Raw genomic sequence first — 23,415 nt, forward strand, 5'->3', positions numbered from 1 at the left:
CCACTACCTAACCTAACTCTTTCCAATTATTTAAGCTCAATAAATTTATACTACACTAAAATGGTTTTACAGTATACAGTCAGCAAAAAATAACTTTAAGCTCAGGGACAATCTAATCAACCCCAAACCCCCATCTCATGATATAGGTGAGGACATTTTATCATTCACTCAACATCTTATAAGTTCCCCTTCTGTCAGAAATACTATCCTATGACCCAAATCTATCTTTAATCCTACACAATCCAAAGAACCATGCATAGAGACCTTCAACCAGGTTGTGTGTGCAGATTTTCTGCAGATGTGCAGTAACACACAACGTTTCAAAAGCAAAATCTTACTTTACCAGAACGAAAAGCTCTACAGACACTCACCAATAATATAAATTATCAAGCCATCCGACAAAAGCAGAAGTATAGTCATACTCAATAGGGAAGACTATATTGCAGAAGAAATTAGGCTGTTGTCAGATAAAATACCTGCATGAAATTGCAGAATGATCTGTTACTCACATTTACTATGGAGGCTAGAAATTTAGTCAATAAAACACTTGCAGAAAAAGTTATCTCAAAAACAGCGTTCTTTATAGTAAAAGAATTTTACAATACACCCTAATTCTATTATCTCCAAAAACACACAAAAAACAAACTCACCCTCCAGGGAGATCAATAGTGGCCGCAATGCAGAGCTTTGCTACTGGTTTCTCCCAATACGTGGACTTTTTCTTACAGCCACTAGCTCAGGGACTCCAATCTTATATTAGAGACGGAATTCATCTATTAGAACAGATAACTATGTATCCATGGGAACCAACATACACATGGGTCTCATTGGATGTGCAATCTTCATATACCTCCATACCCCACGATATAGGCATAAGGGCACTTACATTTTTCCTTTTGGAAGATACTCTTTTGAACCCAAAACAGGCCCAGTTCAATTCAGATGTTACTAGAGTTTGCTTAACCCATAATTATTTCTTGTTTAATGGGGATTACTACCTCCAACTGCAAGGCATGGTGATGGGGGACAATTTTGCCCCATTGTATGCCAAACTCACGATGGGGCACTGGGAGTTTCGAGATATCTGGCACAACCCTCACACGTCTAACATCATATATTATGGCCAGTATATCGAAGATGTCATAATTTTTTAGGATGGAGAGGTGTCTGATATACAAAAATTTGTGTCCCACTGTAATAATAATGATATGGTACTTACTTTCACTTTGGTTATAAATAAAGACACATTGGCCTTCCTTGATTTGGAAATGTGCCATGAGGAGATATGCCATAAATTACACCAAGCCTACAGCTGTAAAATTAATTTCTCTACTATATAAGCTGCCACCATCTGCGCTAGCTACAGAACATTCCTAAGAGCAAATTCTATAGGCTTAGACACAACTGTACAAAACAAACCGACTACCAGTCTCACAGCATAACCCTCAAAAATAAATTCCTTGAGAAGGGATATTCACCACCTCTAATAGACCAGGATTACTCACAATATCTTTCTAGGCATGACACTACCAGTACTCGAATCACTAAGGACACATCCATTCTCAGATATATCACTTCATTCCAGAACCATCGCACACAAATGAAATGTGGTAAAAAAAACACTGGCCCATATTGCTACAGGACCCTCACTTGAAACAACTCTTACCTGAAAAGCCCAAATTTTTCCTACAGGAAAGCCTGCAACATTAAAAGTTTAATAACAACTAGTAAACTCAAACATAGACAACAAGGTTCCAGCTCCTTCCGGTTCTTCTCCAAGTTAGGCATGTATCAGTGCCGTAAGCCCCTTTTCTAACATATCCATTTGTCAAACATGGGCAAAAGAATTCCAAATAAAGGGTAAAACATATAAGATCTCAGAGTTCGACACTTGTTCTATTGATTTTGTAGTTTATGGTTTAGTCTGTCCATGTGGCCTACATTATGTGGGCAGAACCATTAGAACATTGCAGAAACTGTTTGGGGAACACTGCCATCTCATTGAAGATGGCAAAGATATATGTACAGTGGGGAAAATAATTATTTGATTCCCTGCAAATTTTGTATGTTTGCCCACTTACAAAGAAATGGAGTGGCCTAGACAGTCTCCAGACCTTAATCGAATAGAAAATTTATGGAGGGAGCTGAAACTTCAACTTGCCAAGCGACAGCCAAGAAACCTTAAAGATTTAGAGAAGACCTGTAAAGACCAAAATCCCGCCTGGGATGTGTGCAAACCTGGTAACCAACTAAAAAGAAATGTCCTCTGTGCTTGCTAACAAAGGTTTTTCCATAAGTACTAAGTCATGTTTTGCTTGGGGATTAAATACTTATTTTACTCACTGAACTGCAACTCAATACATAACATTTGTATCATGATAAAAATTATAGACCCTTCATTTCTTTGTAAGTGGGCAAACCTACAAAATTATAAGGGATCAAATATTAATTTTCCCCACTGTAATGTCCCCAGACACTTCCTGGAACACCATAATAAATCCACAGAGGGGTTGAGAGTCAGGGTCATTGAGCCCATACCTGAAGATCTTCCGGAGGCGGAAAGGTTCCAGCGTCTCTGTCAGAGAGAGACATACTGGTTCTTAGCTGTGGATGTATTATCCCCAGGAGGCCGTAATGAGGATCAGTACTATAATTTAGAACATAGTACCGGTATTGTTGTGCCCATAATTTACTAATCTTTTTCCATTTTTCCTGTTTCCTCCCAATCCCACGCCCTCATTGCGCTCTTCTTTCCCTCAGGTTTTATATCATACTATGGGCATCTTATAGGACTGGTTTGTTCTTCTCCCTCTCCTTTCTTTAACAACTAACAGTAAGTACATACATGTATTCATCAAATGTGCTAGACATATCCTGGTACTGTGGTCCTCTGTCCTCCTTTCCCTATTTTACGGTGAGTAATACAAATCACTAGTCTGTAACCTGATTTTCAGACTTGTTTTAAATATAGGAAGCCCCCATTTCATCTGAGTTATTGTACTCATTATGATTACATTATATACTGCTTGGGTTATTATTACATTACCTGTCAGTGCTACTAAGTACGTTATCTTATATCTCACTTAATAATATTTTTTATTCCTATATGTATCCCTTCTGATGATGTTACCCCATCCTATATTTAGATGTATCCTATTTAGTATTTGTATACACACTAATATGCTGCTTAGTCCTTTTATCATTATACAGTTTTATTGATAACTTGACAACTTACATACTATAGACTGCCTAGGAGCGCTGCTACTGTGGTATTGTAAGCATAGCATTGTAAGCATGTTTAAGTGTTTACTCATTCCTTCACAATAAACTACTGGAATACTGCACTTAGAAGCACCTTTCTGTCCACACTGATGCCACAAGCCTAATGAATCAGTTTCAGGAGCAGCCAAGTCCATCATATAGTCCCAACATATAGACACTAGCACTGTGCATTATGGCACTCTGTTCTTATGCTACAAGTCTATTTTTCTGTCTATTGGTGTGCATTGAAAGCCTTAATAGAATGCACATTAATACGCAAAATACAGCACATTGAAGTATAGTATATGTGCAGTAATGCTTTGCAATAGACCACAAGAGACTGAAGGTAGAAGGATTGCATTAAAATATTCCACCAGAGAAGATCCCAACTATGTAGATAAACTAAATTTTGGCTAGGCTCACATCTGTGTGGATCTGCAAGCTGCAGTTTGTGCAGGCATCACAGCCCATTCATTTGAATGGGCTGCCGTGCTTCCTGAAATGCAGGAAAATGGTTCCTGCAGCATTTTAGAAATTGCAGCTCACATGGGAACTGTAATTGCAGTGCAGTTGCCAGTGCGGAAGTTATTTCCAGTGCATTAGCAATAAATGTCCCTTGCACACAGCTCCTGTGTTTTTCTGTGCAGGTAGTTGCGGCTGCGGAAACAGGTGCGGACCTGCAGCGGAAACCACCCGCACAGATGTGATACCTAAGTGTGTAATATATATGTTAAGAAGTATAGTGAAAACTTAATAGCCTTGCACATCTACTATTTATACAAGGAATTGTTAAAAAAGAACCGTAAGGTACAAATATTAGTGTATACTCTCCAGCGCTCCAGGAATCAAATGCCAAAGGAAGGCCAGGGGAACCAGAACAAAAGGTAGCCTATGGACAGCGTTTTGGAGATGCAGCACTCTTCAGATGGGGAAATCAACAACTAGAAAAGAGCAAACAGGTGGCGCAAACACCTAGTGCCTTATCCAAGGTTTATTTAAAATGTGAAAAGGACAAAAACATACTCACAAACATAGCATGTATGTAAAGCTTTGTAAGACATTGGAGATGGCCACAATAGGCAGGGTGTCCGACTGTCAGTGTGGTTGGCCTGCTGATGCATTTCAGGGACGAATCCCTTTCCTCAGAGCTTATGACCAGCCTGAATGTAGGTCATGCTTTAAATGTCTATGGCTAATGCCATTAAGGGCAATGTTCCTTCACTTGAGCTCGCAAAAGGGGTAAGGGATCATAGGGGTTATTGGAACCATAGGTACTGGGAAAATGCCACATAAATGCCATATGAATGCTATAAATCAAAATATGAACAAAGTATAACATATAACAGGTGCCTGTATAAAATGTTGCAAACACCAAAATAAAAATACTTTAAAAATGTATTAAAGCGTAGTAGTCATGGTATTAATAAAAATGATGAAATATGCTTAAAATGGTGTCAAAATAGTAAAAATGTTTCAACGGGAGAGATATGAATGGTTCACAATCATATTACAGTACCTCATAACTGGATCAGGTCAGGGATGTTCGTATAGAATTAGTTTAACCAGTCTTTGTGAAGAAAGTGATTTTGTGCTGCTTAGAATACATGGTGTGTATTAGATAGCTGGATGGGAAGTGCTGTATGAATGGAAAATGGCTGTTGGAACGCACGCCAATGTGGTCGTGCGCTCTAGGGCCAAGAGGGAGGGACTGGAGGTGTGTGTCCTGTGTAGTAGTGTCCTAATGAGAATGCAAGGGATGAAAAATGGCCCCTGGAACGTTCGACACGCTCGGTAGACTAAACTGGAAGTACGTCAGGACCTACGTCACATTTGGTACTGGTGGAAATAGCCGCTGAAGCTCACCAGGTGCACCACGCACCTCCCGAAGGAGACCAGAAATGGATGGCTGCAGGGCTGCATCTAGTGCAGATCCAGCACCCAAAAAATTATAATAATGAAAACCACAAAAGGAAACAAAACAAGAAAGAAAATGTGTGTGCACTGTACAGATTTCCCCTAAAATGGGGAGACAAAAGAATAATGATGAATGAATGAATATTGCATATGATGTCGCAATAAAAAAAAAGCATAAATGGAAGGATTCCTCAAATTGCATAAAATAACGAAACGGATATAAAAGATATACAAATGCAAATCTATAAATAAAAATATATAATACACATATCTATGTGTCACTGTAAGAGTGATACTACTCACAATATTAATACTAGTAGTAAAAACAATAACAAAAACAATAAATGCAGTCTACCAAAAGATGGTGAAAGTATATAAATGGATGGAAAAAATGTAGTGTTGGTGAAAATAAATATTGACAGCATCCACAAGGTACAAATAATAGCTTACATGTACAAGAAGTTAGATACTGGTAAAAAAAAAAAAGCTATTGGAGTAATTAATGTGCAGAAATGCAGTGTTAGGCAAAGACAAAGAAGTCTAGCCAATAATAGGTATGTGAAAGACAAAATGACACATAATTAGAGACCAGGCAGAAACAAGAAAACTCTTTCATATTGCAAACACAATGATCCTTTACCAAAACCACAATGTAATTAGCAAATGAACTTTTCAAATAGATGTCAGAATGTATGTAGGTGTTTTTCACACATTAAAATGAGAGCTTTGACCCAATGAAATTTCGCTTCTTTCAGCTATCATTTCTGCTGTCATTAGCTCTACATAATAAAATGGCTAAAATTGTTGAACAAGGTGGCTGATATATTTTTCCAGCAATAGAATGGACGTTTTCTTTGCATCAGTGGAAGATTGGTAGTATCAGTTTCCTGGACAGTGGTATGAAAGCTAATAAATTCTCTGTACATTATCAAAGTTTAATATCAAGCTTCATTCACATCTACTGACCTGCAGCACTGCTGAAGAGGAGCCAGAATAGAAAGGTCATCATATGAATGGCGTCCAAACCTACAAATTAAAATATGTTGATGTTAATTGACTAATGTCTGTTGCCACTCATACAGTAACTTGTCCAGTGGTCTAACTGGTATAACATCGCAGATCAGACTTCTACTATGGGGGTCACAGGCAGGATGATAATTCTTTAACCACTTGCCTACCAGGCACTTATAACCCCTTCCTGCCCAGGCCAATTTTCAGCTTTCAGCACTGTCGATTTTGAGTGACAATTGCGCGGTCATGCAACACTGCACCCATATGACATTTTTATCATTTTTTTCACACAAATAGAGCTTTCTTTTGGTGGTATGTACTCACTGCTGGGTGTTTTATTTGTTTGTGCTATAAACAAAAAAAGAGCAAAACTTTTGAAAAAAAAAAAGTTTTTCTTTGTTTCTATTATAAAATTTTGCAAACAGGTAATTTTTCTCCTTCAGTGATGTGCATTGAAGAGGCTGCACTGATAGGCAGCACTAATGGGCACTGATGGGCACTGATAGGCAGCACTGATGGGCACTGATAGGCAGCACTGATGAAGTGGCACTGATAGGTGACACTGATGAGCTGGTACTGATATGCAACAATGATGGGCACTGATAGGCGGTACTGATGGGCACTGATAGGTGGCACTGATGAGCTGGCACTGGTATGCAACAATGATGGGCACTGACAGGCGGCACTGTTGGACACTGACAGGTGGCACTGATGGGTGGCACAGCTGGGCACCGACTGGCAGCACTGACTGGCGACACTGCGAGGCACTGACTGGTGGCCCTGTTGGGCACTGATGGATGGCACTGCTGGGAGACACTGATGGGTGGCACTACTGGGCACAGGTGGGTGGCACTGCTGGGCACAGGTGGGTGGCACTGATTGGCACAGGTGGGTGGCACTGATTGGCATAGGTGGGTGGCACTGCTGGGCACTTGTGGGTGGCACTGCTGGGCACAGATGAGCGGCACTGGTGGGTGCTAGTACAGCTGGGCACTGATCATCAGGGCACTGATCAGTGATGATTGGTGCCGATCCGTCCTCAGACAATTGCCAGTTATCAGCAGTACTTTGCTCACGCTGTGGCCTGGAGGAAAATAGATTTAACTTCCACATACCAAAAGGCTTCTTTACAGTAAGTGGAATAGACTCCCTCAAGAACTTGTTCTGGCCAGCTCAGTAGATTGTTTAAAAAAAATGCATGCATTTCCAAATACATTGGATATGAAAAAGTAGAACTGAAAGCTTTCTTTGAACAGACTGTGAGCAGGCAGGTAATTATTGCAGAAGCTACAGTGCTATGTCTCTTCTGTGATAAAATATATCTACCTGCCTGTTCGCAGTCATCTGCGCATTCTCAGCTTAAACTGGCAGTGAATATATGATTTCATTTTGGGGGATCAGGAATTAATTTATTTCTCCTCCACTGGAGCAAATTGGACCATGCTTTACAAAGGTTTATTTGTTTTCTTGTGGACCAACTGTAGGCATAGGATTCTGTATATGGAGGTTTTCTATTTATTTATATATACTGTATATACCATATATCTGTATATACTCTATAACTTTCCTACAGACTAAATAATATACACTAATTTGGGTTTTTTTCACCAAATAAATGTAGCAAAATACATTTTGACCTAAATTTATGAAGAAAGGTTATTTATTTGCAAAATTTTAGAACAGAAAAGAAAAAACGTTTTTTTCAAAAGTTTTTTTTGTTTATTTAGCAAAAAATTTAAAACTCAGTGGTGATACCACCAAAAGAAAGCTCTATTGTTGAGAAAAAAAGATAAACATTTTTTATGGGTACAGTGTTGCTTGACTGCCAACTGTCATTCAAAGTGCGACAACACAGAAAGCTGAAAATTGGCCTGGGCAGGTAGGGGGTAAAACTGCCCGGTATTGAAGTGGTTAAAGTTCATGTGTGTGTAAAGGCAGGCGTCCCAATTCTTTTGGCAATATAGTGTACATTTATTTCTATTGGTTGAACTAGATGGATCTAAATATTTTCTTCAGCCTTACTATTTATCTATGTAACTCTGTTTGGATCTCTGTGGTTGACTCTGTCTGGTTTGACCTCTTTTCTTTCCTAACATTTGTTCTGACCTTGCCTACCCTTGGACCCTGTCTTTGTCACTATGTTGGTATTTTGCACTGGTTTTCTCTGGTTCTCTCTACTCTGGCTCAGCTATGTCCCTCCTTATCCCCTTGCTACAATACTGCAAGCCTGGTTCCTGACTTCAAACATAGGATCCGTGGTTTCTGATGTTTAGGGTATCTCATCTAGGCACGATAATCTGGTCTTGCCAAGTCTCGAGAACAACCAGGTACCATTGAACATTATTTGTTTATCTGTAAGGGACTACAATAGGTTAAAGAACCTTATGTGGCTGTTGTGCCTGAACACTAGGTCAAAACATTAACCGCTTCCTGTCCACCCAATAGCAGAAATACTGCTACAGGGCGGCACATGATTTTGCATTTCTGGGTAGGGGGCACGTGCGCCCTGCCTGCGCCGCCACACACACGGCCCCACAGTAAAACACACACAGCACACAGTTAACCTGTTGATCACCCCACATGTTAACCCCTTCCTGCCCAGTGCCATTAGTACAGTGTCAGTGCTTTTAATTAGCACTGATCACTGTATTAGTGTCACTGGGGATGTCAGTGACACCAAGTCAGTTCCCCCCAGTATCAGAATGCCTGTCACAGTCCCACTATAAGTCACTGATCAATGCCATTACTAGTAAAAATAAAAAAAATACAAAAAATCCCAGTATATATACCGCCATTTGTAAACGCTATTACTTTCACGTAAACCAATTAATTTACACGTATTGGGTTTTTTTTGCAAAGACATGTAGCAGAATACATTTTGGCCTAAATTTATGATGAAATTTGATTTTTTAACTGGACATGTTTAATAGCAAAAAGTCAAAAATATTGTTTTTTTTCTCAAAATTGTTGGGCTTTTTTCTTATAGCGCAGAAAATAAAAAATGCACAGGTGATCAAATACCACTGAAAGAAAGCTCTATTTGTGGGAAAAATTTAAACAAATTTCATTTGGGTTCAGCGTTGCATGACTGCACAATTGTCAGTTAAAGTAACACAGAGCTGTAAGACAAAAAAAATTGCCTGGTCAGGAATGGGGGTAAATCCTCTGGAGGGCAAATGGTTAAAGACAAGCTTGTAAGAGAAGTGGCCCATTTTTTTCAATGATTTGGTTCAAATCTATGCAGCAATATGTGATGTGCTTCAACAGTGTGCTTCCAATTTGGCTGCACATTATATGCAGTGCAGAAGTAGGGGTCCTACTTCTACCTACCACTGGACCACACTTTGAAAAAGAACTAAGGGTTTTATGACTCAGATGTGTACAAGTCTTTCTTTTTTTTAACACCAAACAGGCTGCCAAGCACTGTATTCATCCATCACATCCTTTTCTTTATTTTAATTGTGCATTTGCCTTCCATTTTCTGGTACAGTAATTTCTATTGAAATCAATAAGCAGAGCAAAGAAGCACAAAGACTTAGTTCCCACGCAGGGGAGATATGCAAATACAAGTGAAGTAATAGAAATTATATTTTTAATATATAATGTGACAAACTGGCCTGCCCAACCAACTGGGCCGGGCTAGGCCTAAATGGAGGACCTAAAAGTTCCAGACCAAAACTCAGGGAAGGGGTAAATATTGAGGGAGGGAGAGGGGAATGTAAGAGGCAAATGGTACAGGCGAAAAGGGAAAAGAGAGAGAGAGCAAGGTCTGCATGTTAGCGAGCGGCAGAGGAACTACGGTCACCCATGCTAGTCAGGGGCAGAGTTGGAGGGGCATGTGACCACCAAGGACCCCAGACTTTCAGGAATTTAGAATGGGTGTAATTTAGAATGTTAGCCATTTTTTTCATGGACCATTAGGGTTGTCAAAATGCTCTTCAGTTTTGCGAACCGGATTAAGGTTTTTCTCTAAGCTTTTGGCAGCAATAAACAGGTATGTGCCCAATTTCTGCTGATAGGAGAAAAGTCCAGGGATTGGAAAGTATAGGAGTGCTTGTCTGGCATCTTTGTGGAAAGGCACCCGGAAAAGGGTCGACAAAAGGCCGAAGGCCCTGGACCAAAAGCCCACCAAACGGGGGCAGGTCCATCAGGTGTGGAATTTATCTCCGCCCTGGCCACAGCCCTGAAAACACCTATCATTACAGGATGTTTCATGTGAGCTATACGGGCTGGCACCCAGTACTAACGGAAGGCCACTTCCATAGTAGCCATATTGAAGGAACACCTAGCCACGTTGGACCAGGCCTTGCTCCAGTCCTCTAAGTCCATAGGGTTAGCTATGTCGCACTCCCATTGGGTTACATAGTGAAGGGACATGGACCGATCGCCTGAGGTCAAGGAAGAGTAGAGCGTGGAAATAGTGGCACGTGCACTGGGAGAATGGAGGCAAATATGTTCAAAAGCTGTTTTCTGAAATGGGAAAGAGGAATTGCGGCGCAGGGCAAGGATCCAGTGGCAAAGTTGCATATAGCAGAAAAATTCAGACAGGGGTGCATCATATGATTCTCGCAGTGAGGACCAGGATGGAAAATGGCAGGATCCCAAAAAGTGGCAGACTTGGGTAAACCCGTGTGCAGGCCACCATGAGAAGGCTTGGGCTTGTTCTAGTCCAGGGGGAACAGAGGGTTATTCAGCAGAGGGAGCAGGGGTAGGAATGGGGACATAAGGTTGCCAGAGTATCGGATAAAGTCCCAAAGCAATAAGCTTTGGAGCATTAGGGGGCTCAGAGACCGGGGGTGTAAAATTGGCTGGAAGCCACAAGAGGGCTGAAGGTGGCATGGGTGTGCAGTTGGTAGTCTCTAACAATACCCAGAGGGGGATATCTGACGAAGTGTGGAGCAGGGTGACCTGGGAGATTTGTGCCACCAAATAATATTTAAAGATGTTTGGAACCCTCAGGCCACCCCTCAGCCTGAGGGCATATAGAACTGAGCATGACACTCTGGGGCGTTGGTAGGCCCAAATAAAGGAGAGGACCCTGTTTTGAAGAAAATGTAGGAAAAAGGAGGGGAACCAAATCGGAAAGGTCCAAAAATAATCTAAAAGTTTGGGGAGAATAGTTATCTTGACAGCATGGATTCGGCCAATCCAGGACAGAGAAGGAAAGCACCAGGACTCCATGAGGTAGGTGACGGTGCGCAAAAGAGGATAGTAATTGACTGCGAACAGAGACAGGTAGGAGATTGTCAGACGGATCCCTTGGTAGTCTAGAGGGGAGCTCATCCAGCGGTAGGAGAAGGACACTCAGAGGTTAGATACCACAAAGTCTGAAAGGGTAATGTTCATAGCAGTCCTCCTTACTAAACTACACTCCCTTGGCATCAGGGACTCTGCTCTCTCCTGGTTCTCCTCTTACCTATCCCAGTGCTCCTTCAGCGTTACCTATACCGCTGCCACCACCCCTCTCTCCCCTTCTCTGTTGGAGTCCCCCAAGGCTCTGTCCTCGGACCCCTTCTATTCTCCATCTACACCTCCTCCCTTGGCAAACTAATACACTCCCACGGCTTCAACTATCACTTCTATGACGATGACACACAAATTTACCTCTCCACCCCTCACCTCACCCCCTCACTGTCCGCCCGCTTTGCCCACCTCCTAAACGACATATCAGACTGGATGTCGCTCCATTTCCTCAAGTTAAACCTTTCCAAAACCGAGCTCCTAGTTTTCCCCCCAGCCCGTGCCCCCCCCCCATCCTCTCCATCATGACTAGCAACGCCACCATCAATCCCACCCCACACGCCAAAGTCCTGGGTGTCACCCTGGACTCAAACCTTTCCTTCCAACCTCATGTCCAATCACTATCAAATTCATGCAGGTTCCACCTCCGCAACATCTCCAAGATACGTATGTTCCTCACCCCAGACACCACTAAACAACTCGTACATTCCCTTATTATCTCACGCCTGGACTACTGCAACTCCCTTCTCACTGGCCTACCCAAACACATGCTATCCCCACTCCAGACTATCCTGAACTCAGCGGCTAGACTCATCCACCTCACCAACCGCTCCACTTCTGCCACCCCCCTCTGCCAATCCCTTCACTGGCTCCCGATTGCCCAACGCATCAAATTCATATTACTAACTCTGACATACAAAGCCATTCATAACGCTGCCCCAAACTACCTCACTGACCTGATACCCAAATACCACCCTACCCGTGCCCTTCGCTCCTCACAAGACCTCCTACTCTCTAGCTCCCTGGTCTCCTCCTCCCACGCCCGACTGCAGGACTTCTCCAGGACTTCCCCCATCCTCTGGAGCTCCCTACCCCAATCCATCCGACTGTTACCTACCCTCCTCACCTTAGGCGCACCCTGAAAACCCATCTCTTCAGGGAAGCCTATCCCACCCTCACCTAACAGCCGTTCTCCTCCACTCCTCCTACCACTCCATCCCCCACAGCCACTTCCTCCTGTACCTCTACCCCCTCCCTTCTAGATTGTGAGCTCAAAAGAGCAGGGCCCTCGAACCCCTCATGTATATTGTTACTATATTGTCATGTACTGTCCCCCCACTCTAATGTACAGCGCTGAGCAAACCCTTTGGCGCTATATAAACACTGTATAATAATAATAATAATAGCGGTCGATTTATGGGGGTTAATCTGAAGGCAAGAGATGGCAGGAAAGCGGGACATGAGATTGTGATGGTTAGGCAACGTGGTAATGGGATTGCTGAGTGTCAGGAGGGCACCGTCCGCAAACATGCTGATCTTATATGATTCTTCTGCATAAGGGATCCCGGTGATGTTAGGGTCAGAGCAGAAGGCAATGGCAAGGCGTTTCAGAGTTAGGATAAAAAGGGGCGGGGACAGAGTACAACCCTGTTTAGTTCCATGAAAAACAGGGAAGGAAGCAGAGGAGTGGCCCGCATAACAGACAGGGTCAGAGTACAGAGCAGAAAGCCATGTTAGATATAATCCCAGGAAAGAGTGTTGAAATCTTTATAGATATTCAGTGAAAGGAGGAACCTGTAGATCTTCCGCTGGTTAAGTAAGATGATGAGATGGCTAACTTTGCGAATGTTGCCCCCCGCCAGGCACAAAACCAACTTGATAAAAAGTAGGAATATGAGCGCTATCAAGAATGTATTGTAGCGGCTAGAACACAAAAGGTAACCAAACAACACCTTCAATATAACATATGAAACAGAAAAGTGCAGCGCTAAAGTCAAATAAAATGCAAAGTTCCTGTCACTGATAGCGACAATTAAGTATTATAAAGTCCGAAGGATGACAGAAAATCCACATGGGGATCAAATACGATCGTGAAGCATAAGCGTTGGGGACTTTATCCGAAGTAGTAACACAAAAGTAAATGAATAAATTGCACACTCACCAGAGGTGCGTAAATAATACGCCTTAGAGATATGCCTGTCTCATCAGGTGTGTGCGGGGTCATCAGTAGGGTCAGGATCCTCTATGCCTCAGGTATGACACTTAGGTGTATAGCACGTTGGAAGGTCCCTTAAAGGTGCAGTTTCATATAGAACTCAGGATGGCCACCAGCGGTGGTAAAACGTCCAGCTACTGTAGCCCCCTATGGATCAAGCATTGTAAATATTTATTGATAAGGGTAGATAGGATCCCAAAAGCTTCATATCCTCATTAAGAAGGGAAATTGGTCTAAAGCCTTAGGGATCTTGTGCTTCCTTGGTTGTCTTTGGGATCATAGAGTTGCGTGCCCTTAAGGAATCAGGTGAAGGAAGTGCTCCCTACTGCAGGCTATTAAAATAGACAGTCAAGTGAGGGGCCAAAAGCAGAGGAAACTTGCGGAAATAAAGGCCAGTGAAGCCATCCGACCCTGGGGTCTTCGAGGGACAAAGAGATTTAATGGCTAAGGTCACTTCTGTTTCAGTAATGCACACGGTCAGCGATTCACAGGCTACTTCGGGCAACATAGGAAGCCTGAGGTCCTGAAAGAAGGCATCAGCTAGGTCGGTGGAAAATGGAGCTGGCTTACTGTAAAGAGAGGGCAGTACGGTTGTGAAAGACACAGCAATTTTCATCTGATCCGAAGCAAGATCACCCAAATTGGATCAGAGGCAGATGGGTTTGTGAGCTTGACCAACTGAGTTAAATTTCTTGTAGTGTGCCCAGTTTATTTGCGCAAGAAAATAATTTGTGATTAGCCCACCGGAGGGCTTTTTCAGCCCGACCAGAGGCCAGAAGATCTAGCTCCATTATGATTGCATCACTGCCTCAACCTCTGGAACATTTCCAAAATCCGCCCCTTTCTGACCAATGACACCACAAACAACTTATCCATGCCTTGGTTTTTTCCCACCTTGATTACTGCAACTCCCTCCTCACTGGTCTACCGTTACACAGGTTATCCCCCCTTCAGTCTTTTATGAATGCTGCTGCTAGACTCATACACCTTACCAACCGATCAGTGGCTGCTGCCCCTCTTTGCTAATCCCTTCATTGGCTTCCACTAACCCAATGTATAAAATTCTAAATACTAATCACAGCTTACAAAGCCATCCACAACACTGCCCCTAGCTACATCACCAACCTCATCCGCAGATATCGGCAAAACCGCCCGCTCCGCTCCTCCCAAGACATCTTCCTCTCTAGCTTCCTCATCACCTCCTGCCACGCTCGCTATCCAGGACTTCTCCAGAACCTCTCCCATCCTCTGGAACTCCCTACCACAGTATGTCCGGTCAGCCCCTACCCTGTCTGCCTTTAGGCGATTTTTGAAAACTCACTACCCCACCTCCACCTAAGAACTGTACTTGAATCACCTCCACCAGATCATCCCCTGCAGCTATCACCTTTTGTATCGCCTTCCCCTTCCTTTAGATTGTAAGCTCCATGAGCAGGGCCCTCCTATTCTTTCTGTACTGAAATGTATTGTAATTGTACTGTCTCCCTTATATTGTAAAGCGCTGTGCAAACTGTTGGCGCTATATAAATCCTGTATAATGATAATTATAAACACAATCCTTTTCGAGTCACCACTTAAGGCGATGATTTCCAGGCCATGTCTGCTGTTACCAGTCAGGAAATGAGCTCTCAAATGCGTCGTTTCTGTTCCCAAGTGGAGGCAGTCTGAATGAGGTGGCCTCGGAGGATGGCTTTGTGGAACTCCCAAAGTGAGACTGCCATAGACACAGAGCCTATATTGTCAGAAATTTGTTGAGGCATGCATCTTGTGCTGTCAAAATCGAGTCATTAAGTCTCCACTCGAAGGGAGGACGTGGGGAATTAGCAATTGTCGCAAGAAATATCAAGGGGTCGTGGTCCAACCAGGGCAAAGAGTAGATTATAATTTTATCAATACAGGATAGCAAGCATAGGGGGACTAGAACCTGGTCAATTCTACAGAAGCTGTGATGCAGATTGGAATAGAAGGTGAAGTCCCAGTCATGTGGGAGTAATTTCTGCCAGGTGTCAATGAGGCCGTGGGAGTGCAGAAGTGCTCACATCTGGTCTTTTACCGCTGGATCGTGCGATGGAGCAGATCCGGGTGCGTAGTGCCTGTAGACCGAGGAGTCAAGGGCTACATCTGAGTCTCCCATAAGAAGGAGAGTCCCCGAGAAGTGATGCATAACTATTTAAAATAGGTGAGGCTCTCTCCTGTCCCTGGAAGGTGAGCAGAGTCCTCCGCTAATAATTGGGAGAACTGGTCCGGGCTTGTGGCTGGGGCCTACAAGATGGTGTCTGGTAGCCAGCCTCGTCTGGGTCCCGGTCTGCCTAGGTTGACATGGTGCGCTTTCCCATGAGGTGTCAGGAGGTCCAGACAATCTGTGGCTGGGCAATGGATCTGGTAGCGGACCCTCCAGGAAGCTAATAACTGGTGGATGTGTCCAGGCGGTGAGAAGTGAGTTCAGCACGCGGCCATCTTAAGTCGCTGCTCACAAGCACCCCCTTGCCTTCCACTTTCAACTAGAAAAACATATGATCCTAAAGTAAATATCATACATATTTTGTTTCCCAACATTATTTGCTCTCACAGATTCTAAGCCTTTTAAACAATCACCTCTTGCACCATTATATATTTCCCATTTTTGTTTTGATCCCTCCTAAAATGTTAAACTAAGGGCTTAAGTGCATGGTCAAATGTATGCTCAGAAGCAACTCAAAAGCAAATCGTAAGCACTTATAATGCAAACCAGTTACACCTATGCACACAGGCCCCAATGTTCCAACTTAATTCCCTCTTCTTTATAGAGGCTATCTGAACCTTACACCTACTGGGCTAAGCTCAGACTTCTTTGTTAAGGTCAGTGCCTTGCTTGATTTAAGTGATATGTCATGCATTAGAGTCACTTTTAGACAGCTTCTGAGCTGCTTTTTTTTAAATGTTTCTGAGTTGCCTCTGCTTGTATATACATTAACTTGTAAGGGAAAAAAAGCAACTTAGATGCATGCTGCATTTAACCAAGTATTGCGTTGGAGGAAATTCTCAGCATCATCTGACTTTGCAGTCAGGAGTCTGACCATGTGTTGGAGCTCTGTTAGCATATTTGCGTGTTGTCCGGTGCGGTCTTCCACAGCTGAGACCCAGGCTTCTGAGATGTGGCCTCTGATCTTATCCAGGTCAGTCCTGATAAGATTGCAATCCTCTGCCAAATAGTCAACTCTAACCAGCATAGACGTCTTGTTTCACTCTCTTGCCACCAGGATCAGAGATGTGTCCTCAGCTGGTGGTTTGCTAGGCGGTGGGTTTGGAGACTCTGCAGCCACGCTCTCCTCCATATCTGCTAGTAGGGCTTGTATCTTCTTGACCAAGATGGGGTCAGCACATGGAGTGGAAGCTGTCGCTGCTGCCTGTTCTTTACTCAGCTGGGCAGTGTAGGAGGTATGCTTGGAAGGCATGATGCTGGGTACCACTCTGAGGGATACCTATGGTACCAAAAATATAGTGTAGGGGAACCCGGGAGATCCAGGATATAGTAGAATAAGTTCAGGATGTCAGGAGCTTCACACTGGCACATCTGCTCAGGTCCTCATCTGGCCACGTCCCCCCATTTAACCAAATATTAAGGAGAAGAAAACAAATTCAGTATAAAATGTAAGGGGCATATGTAAGTGTACATTTCTCCATTAGATCCATCTCACAACCAAGACAATGAATGTCACATAAAAATGGTTAACAAAAGTATGCCATAAAACAAAAGCACATGTACAGTAGCCATTTGATTCAGTCAACCTTTCCTTTCGATTACAATCTTGCCCCGACGGTCTTTTTATTAAATTATTTATTACCCAGAACAGTTTGATAACAACTAATGTTCTTAAAAAAAAGAACATGCATTCCACATTAATAATTATGATACTAAAATTAGTTTGTGCTGTAAATTTCCCCCCAGTGTTGCCCCTGTCTCTTCTTGCTGGAGGCTGCCATTTTTTTGAAGTGCAGAGCAGTCACTTACTTATTGGAAACTCTCCCCGTCCTTGGTCTCAAAAACTATATGCTACTTTTTTCCATTAAATATGTACATTTCCAGCCTTGATTGTATGTCTTGGCTTATGCAGGTCATACATTGTGCATTATGAACACTGTTGTGTTCTGCCAGTGGGAAGTACAGAGAGCCTTCCCCACTGGCAGAATGTAAGGATCACTGCTGGTGGCTATAGCTGCCAACAGTGATCAGCTAAAAAAGCCCAACAGGGTGGTTTTACTTAAGATGATCGATGGATCAACTTTAGTGCAACCAGCCTGCCACAGATGGATTGAAATTTAGATGGTTCAGTATTTTGATCCATCTATGGCTGGCTTTAGCTAGAGAGGAAGGCTGACAGAAGCTATACAATGCTGAAGTTCACAGGCTGAGGGAAAAAGGAGAGAATATCAGAGAGAGAAGATAAGGAAATATCCTTGGAAATTAACTCTTTGGTGTCTCAATGGCAGCAGAGTTTGTCCTCTCATCTCTCCTGCTTTTATGTTCCCCCTCCCTAATCTGTGTTCCCTCCACACAGTCTGTGTCATTTATGTTGCTTTCTTCTCATCTAAAGTGGTTCTAAAGCCTTAAGTGTTTTTTTTACCTGAATACATTCTATCCATTCAGTTAAAAAAACTTCTGTGTCACCTACTCCACCCTCACCTCCCCCCCCCTTATACTTGCCTTGGCCCCATCACAATCCAGTGCTGTGCTTGAGAGCTGTGGCTGTCCTGACTTTGTCCCTTCTCCCTGGGGAGATTGATAGAAGCGGGAGCCATTGGATCCATCAACTCCAGTGACAAGGGAGCAGAGTCCCATTGTCAATGCAGCAGTGGGACTTGGGAGCAAGCCTGCACGAGTCCCCCCATGGGAATCGGCTTCCTATTGGGGGCACTGAACAGAGAGGAGGAGCCAGGAGCGCCAATGGGGGACCCAAGAAGAGAAGGATCGGGATTGCACTGTGCAATTCTATTGCACAGAACAGGTAAGTATAGACATGTTTGTTATTTTTAAAAAAATGTTTTCCTTTACAACCACTTTAAGCAACAGTATATATTAAAGCTGTCAGCTGATCAACCCCCAGTGCATCTGATTTTAGGCTCAGTGCTGAGAATAGAGAACAAATGGGCATGTGCAGAGCAGGGTGAGGCAGTGCATTACTAGATTTTAAGCAGTATAGGCACTTATTTGTAATGTGTTACATACTGTAGCTACGTATACCTGAAGAAGGTGCCACCCTGAAGCAATCTATCAGGACTTAATTTTCTGACTACAGTTCCACTTTAACTTACAAGTATTCCCTGAAGTGATATAAAAGGTGTGTTTTTAAAAAAATACCAAACATGACATACTTACTTGCCCTGTCCAATGGTTTTGCACAGAGCAACCCCGATGCTCTTTTTCCATTTGGTTCCCCGCTGGTGCTTCTGGCTCCTCCCCCTTGACCAGTATCCCCAATAGAAAGCCACTTGCTATAGGAGCACTGGTGAGTGCTCGCTCCTGAACCCTGTTCTATGCATCCATAAGACACATAGAGCTGTGGCTCAGCCCTGCCCCCTGCCCTCTCCTCATTGGCTCACTGGCTATGATTGACAGCAGTGGGAACCAATGTCTCCCGCTGCTGTGTCCCAGCCAATGAGGAGAGAGAGACCCGGGACCGCTGAAGCTCCCATGCTCATTGCTGGATCCGAGAGGTGGCTCAGGTGAGTATTGGGGGGGTTGTGGGGGAGCAGCACACAGACGTTTTTTTACCTTCATACATAGAATGCATGAAAGTAAAAAACTTTCAGCCTTTACAATCACTTTAAACTTGTTTATTCTATTTTGCCAAGCTCTACCCAATTTGATTTTCCCTATATTCAACGTGACTTTTTTTTTTAATCTTTCATCTGCTCACCTTCTTATTGCTGCATGTGTCTACTGTATACATTATCATCTTAGTAAAAGTCAAACTGAAGTGGTATTTTATTGAAAACTCATCATATTTATTTACCCTCTTCCATTGTCCAAATGCAGGAGGAATGTTTGATTTCCAAACTTCTCAAATGTCTCATAATGGTGTCGGTCTTGGTTGCCTTTTGTGGAAGAGAATAAAAAAATGGTGCAGTAGGTTAAAGAGGAATTGATTGGGTGTAATATTGTCAGGGGATATACAGTATGTCAAAAAGATCTGCTTGAAAGAACATACATTTAAAGGGTAAGTTCACCTTTGGGAATCGGCTTTGATCAGCTCTCTGACCGGCTCTGATGACCTGTCATCACTTCCGATTTACTTGGAAACATTCGGTGCCATTTTTAAAAACCTGAAAACATTCAAAAACACTGAACTTGGTGTTTTGAATGCTTTCAAATGTAGAGGATAAAGTCACAGTGTAAAAATAAAAAAAAGAATAATTAAACAAAAAAATAAAGTGTCCCTGCCACCCCCCTTGCTCAGCGTAACATCATCTTTTTACAAATTGGGTTATGTAATGTGTTTTTTTTGCAATAAAATTCCAAAAATGTATTTTTCCCAAAAACTGCATTCGAAAAACCGCTGCAGAAATACTGTGTGACATAAAGGAATGCAAAAACTACCAATTTATTCTCTAGGGCCTCTGCTTTAAAAAAAAAAAAAAAAAAATATATATATATATATATATATATATATAATTTTTTTTTTTTCTAAGATATTTTCTAGCTAAAAATATTGATTTTAAAATTTAAACAAAAAGTGCCAGAAATGGCCTGGAGCTGAAGTGGTTAAGCTGGGTACGCACTAGCAGATTTTTGTGTAAAAGTTTTCATTTTAAAAACATTCCCTTGATTTTCTAATTGTTATTGGGTCAAATCGACCTTCGTTTTTGACCGCAGTGACAGGAAAATTCAAAAGAGCAAGAATGGAAATCTTTTCTCAAACAATCATATTTTTAACAGTGAATGTGGTTTTCATTTAGTAAATCCATTCACTCCCAAATCGAGTGATGAAAGCAAATGAAAATTAAAACAACTTTTGAATGACATTCGGCAACCGTGGAATGTACTGTACTAATTCTCGTATGAATATTCTTCAAATATTCGTACAAATGTTCATTTGAAAATCTACTAGTGCATACCCAATGTGAGTATAAAGTATATCAGTTTAAAAATAAATATATTCATTTGCAGGTATTATACTTCTCTAGTCATCATACAAATTTAATAGATTAGAACCTACCCAAAGAGATCTTAAATACACACAGAGTGATATTCATTTTCTCTAAAAATGCTAACTACTAACCATAACAAGGCTACTTCAGTGCTAAGTGCTAGAAGCTGTAATATTCTATTTATTGGAGAAGCTGTTGCATGGTAAGCACTGCTGGTACCAGTTCAGAAGTTGTAAATCATGCTTCCCAGGATTTATTTGAGCATCCCCAACGCTGGAAGTTTTTTTCCTGGGTAGAATGGTGTTACCTTGTTGTTTCCATTCTTCAAAGGCAGGGGGGAGTTATAATTTCTAGGAGAAATATATCCTTGTCCAGTGTCCCCAATAAACATAGAATAGGATCTAGTGCAATAGTTATCTGATGGGTTTTAGTAATAATGTCAATAACTGCCTTCTAGTATTAGACATCTCTATAACATGTGTAGCAAGTAAACTGGAGCACCCTGACACCTGGGGCAGTCTGGGGCCTCCAATGCCACAGAAGCAGTTTTTGTGGGGCACTGTATATCCTATGTATTTGGATACATTTTAACAAGTAATCATTATGTTTTAAGAAGATATACTATGCATATTATTATAGTCATACTTTGCAAGCGCAGTGGGAAACCTGCAGTGAATCTGCAGGGAGTCACGGCTGGCTTCCCACATCCAAGATTGCAGCTACCAGGGACCCGAAGACCAGAAAAGAACCAGCCTGGGTGAGGACAGTGCTGGATCCCTGGACATTTAAGTGTCCTTTTATTAAAAGTCAGCAGCTATTGTATTTATAGTTGCTGACTTATAATTTTTTGCTAACTGACTGAAGATCCTTTTTAAATTTGGGAAATTTGGTTCACTCTGTTTATTATTTTTGACTTTTTTTAAAGTCATATCTGAAAATTTTTATTTTATTAACATACCCATGAAAAAGTCCAAGATGGATAGATCTATTAAGTCAAGAAGTCGGGTTCCTTCATTGTAGGGCGGGGTCACTTTTACTGTGTCACAGTATTTGGGATTCAGTTCCCAGCTAAACAAAAAACATACAACACGATGAGATATATAACTATAGCAGTCAATGTTCCAACAAACCTGGAAAGTTCAAACTGAGCATATCATAAAAAAAAGCCTTAGAAGAGGTTACCTTCATTGCAAGGCACATGTTAGAATGATCAATATAGCCCGGAAATGTGGAATGCAGATTTCTGGTTTTATGAGCCCATTTACTAGTCGATATGACCACTAATAGAAACAAAAATAAGTGACGGTATGCTCCTAATGAGATGACAGATGGTGTCCTGGGGTATTTCCTCCCAGATCTAGATCAGGGCATCACTGAGTGGTGGAGGTGCAACCTGGCGGCATCGGATGGACCGAAACATGATATCCCAGAGGTAGTCTATTGGATTTAGGTCAGGCAAGCGTGGGAGCCATTCAATATATTCCTTCATCCTCCAGGAACTGCCTGCATAATACTCTCGGCACATGAGGCCCGGCATTGTTATGCACCAGGAGGAACCCAGGACCCACTGCACCAGCATAGGGTCTGACAATGGGTCCAAGGATTTCATCCTGATACCTAATGGCAGTCAGGGTGCCATTGTCTAGCCTGTAAAGGTCTGTGCATCCTTCCATGGATATGCTTCCCCAGACCACCACTGACCCACCACCAAAACAGTCATGCTGAATGATGTTACAGGCAGCATAACATTCTCCACGTCTTCTCCAGACCCTTTCAAGTCTGTCACATGTGTTCAGGGTGAACCTGCTCTCATCTGTGAAAATCACAGGGCACTAGTGGCGGACCTGCCAATTCTGGTGTTCAATGGCAAATGCCAATCCAGCTCTATGGTTCCGGGAAGTGAGCACAGGGCCCACATTCCACCCTCATGAAGTCTGTTTCTGATTGGTCAGAGACATTCACACCAGTGGCCTGCTGGAGGTCATTTTGTGGGGCTCTGGCAGTGCTCATCCTGTTCCTCCTTGTACAATGGAGCAGATACTTGTGCTGCTGATGGGTTAAGGATCTTCTACGGCCCTGTCCAGCTCTCCTAGAGTAACTGCCCATCTCCTGGAATCTCCTCCATGCTCTTGAGACTGTGCTGGGAGACACAGCAAACCTTCTGGCAATGGCATCCTGGAGGAGTTGGACTGCCTGTGCAACCTCTGTAGGGTCTAGATATTGCCTCATGCTGCCAGTAGTGACACTGACCATAGCCAAATGTAAAACTAGTGAAAAACAGTCAGAAAAAACGAGTAGGGAAAAAAATGTCAATGGCCTCCCCCTGTAAAACCATTCCTGTGTTGGGGGTTGTCTCATTGCTGATCATCTAGTGCACCTGTTATTAATTTCATTAACACCAAAGCAGCTGAAACTGATTAACAACCCCCTCTGCTACTTAACTGACCAGATCAATATTCCAGGAGTTTAATTGACTCGATGCTATACTCTGATTAAAAAGTGTTCCTTCAATTTTTTTGAGCAGTGCATGTATATTTTTTGTTAACCTTATTAACAAATCAACAGAGATACCCAGGAGGTGGGTGGGCGTCACGACTAAGCTTGACTTTACATGAAAAGTCAAGATCTGCATATAACCTAAGTTA

The 23,415-nt window shown here is 42.5% G+C and overlaps 1 protein-coding gene across 1 annotated transcript in view; it reads right to left on the bottom strand.

Moving 5' to 3' along the window:
- LOC149458698 (extracellular serine/threonine protein kinase FAM20C-like) overlaps positions 1 to 23,415 on the bottom strand; it is a 143,599-nt gene that overhangs the window by 25,600 nt on the left and 94,584 nt on the right. Inside the window, exons 7-9 of the mRNA XM_089681839.1 lie at positions 21,729 to 21,838; positions 19,636 to 19,717; positions 6,142 to 6,201 (exon numbers count right to left, since the gene is read on the bottom strand). Of these exons, the coding sequence (XP_089537965.1) occupies positions 6,142 to 6,201; positions 19,636 to 19,717; positions 21,729 to 21,838 (252 nt within the window). The remainder of the gene's footprint in view (positions 1 to 6,141; positions 6,202 to 19,635; positions 19,718 to 21,728; positions 21,839 to 23,415) is intronic.

This window comes from Staurois parvus, unplaced genomic scaffold, assembly GCF_062004578.1.
Source record: "Staurois parvus isolate SC_StPar_1 unplaced genomic scaffold, SC_StPar_1.0 ptg000282l, whole genome shotgun sequence".
Taxonomy (NCBI): domain Eukaryota; kingdom Metazoa; phylum Chordata; class Amphibia; order Anura; family Ranidae; genus Staurois; species Staurois parvus.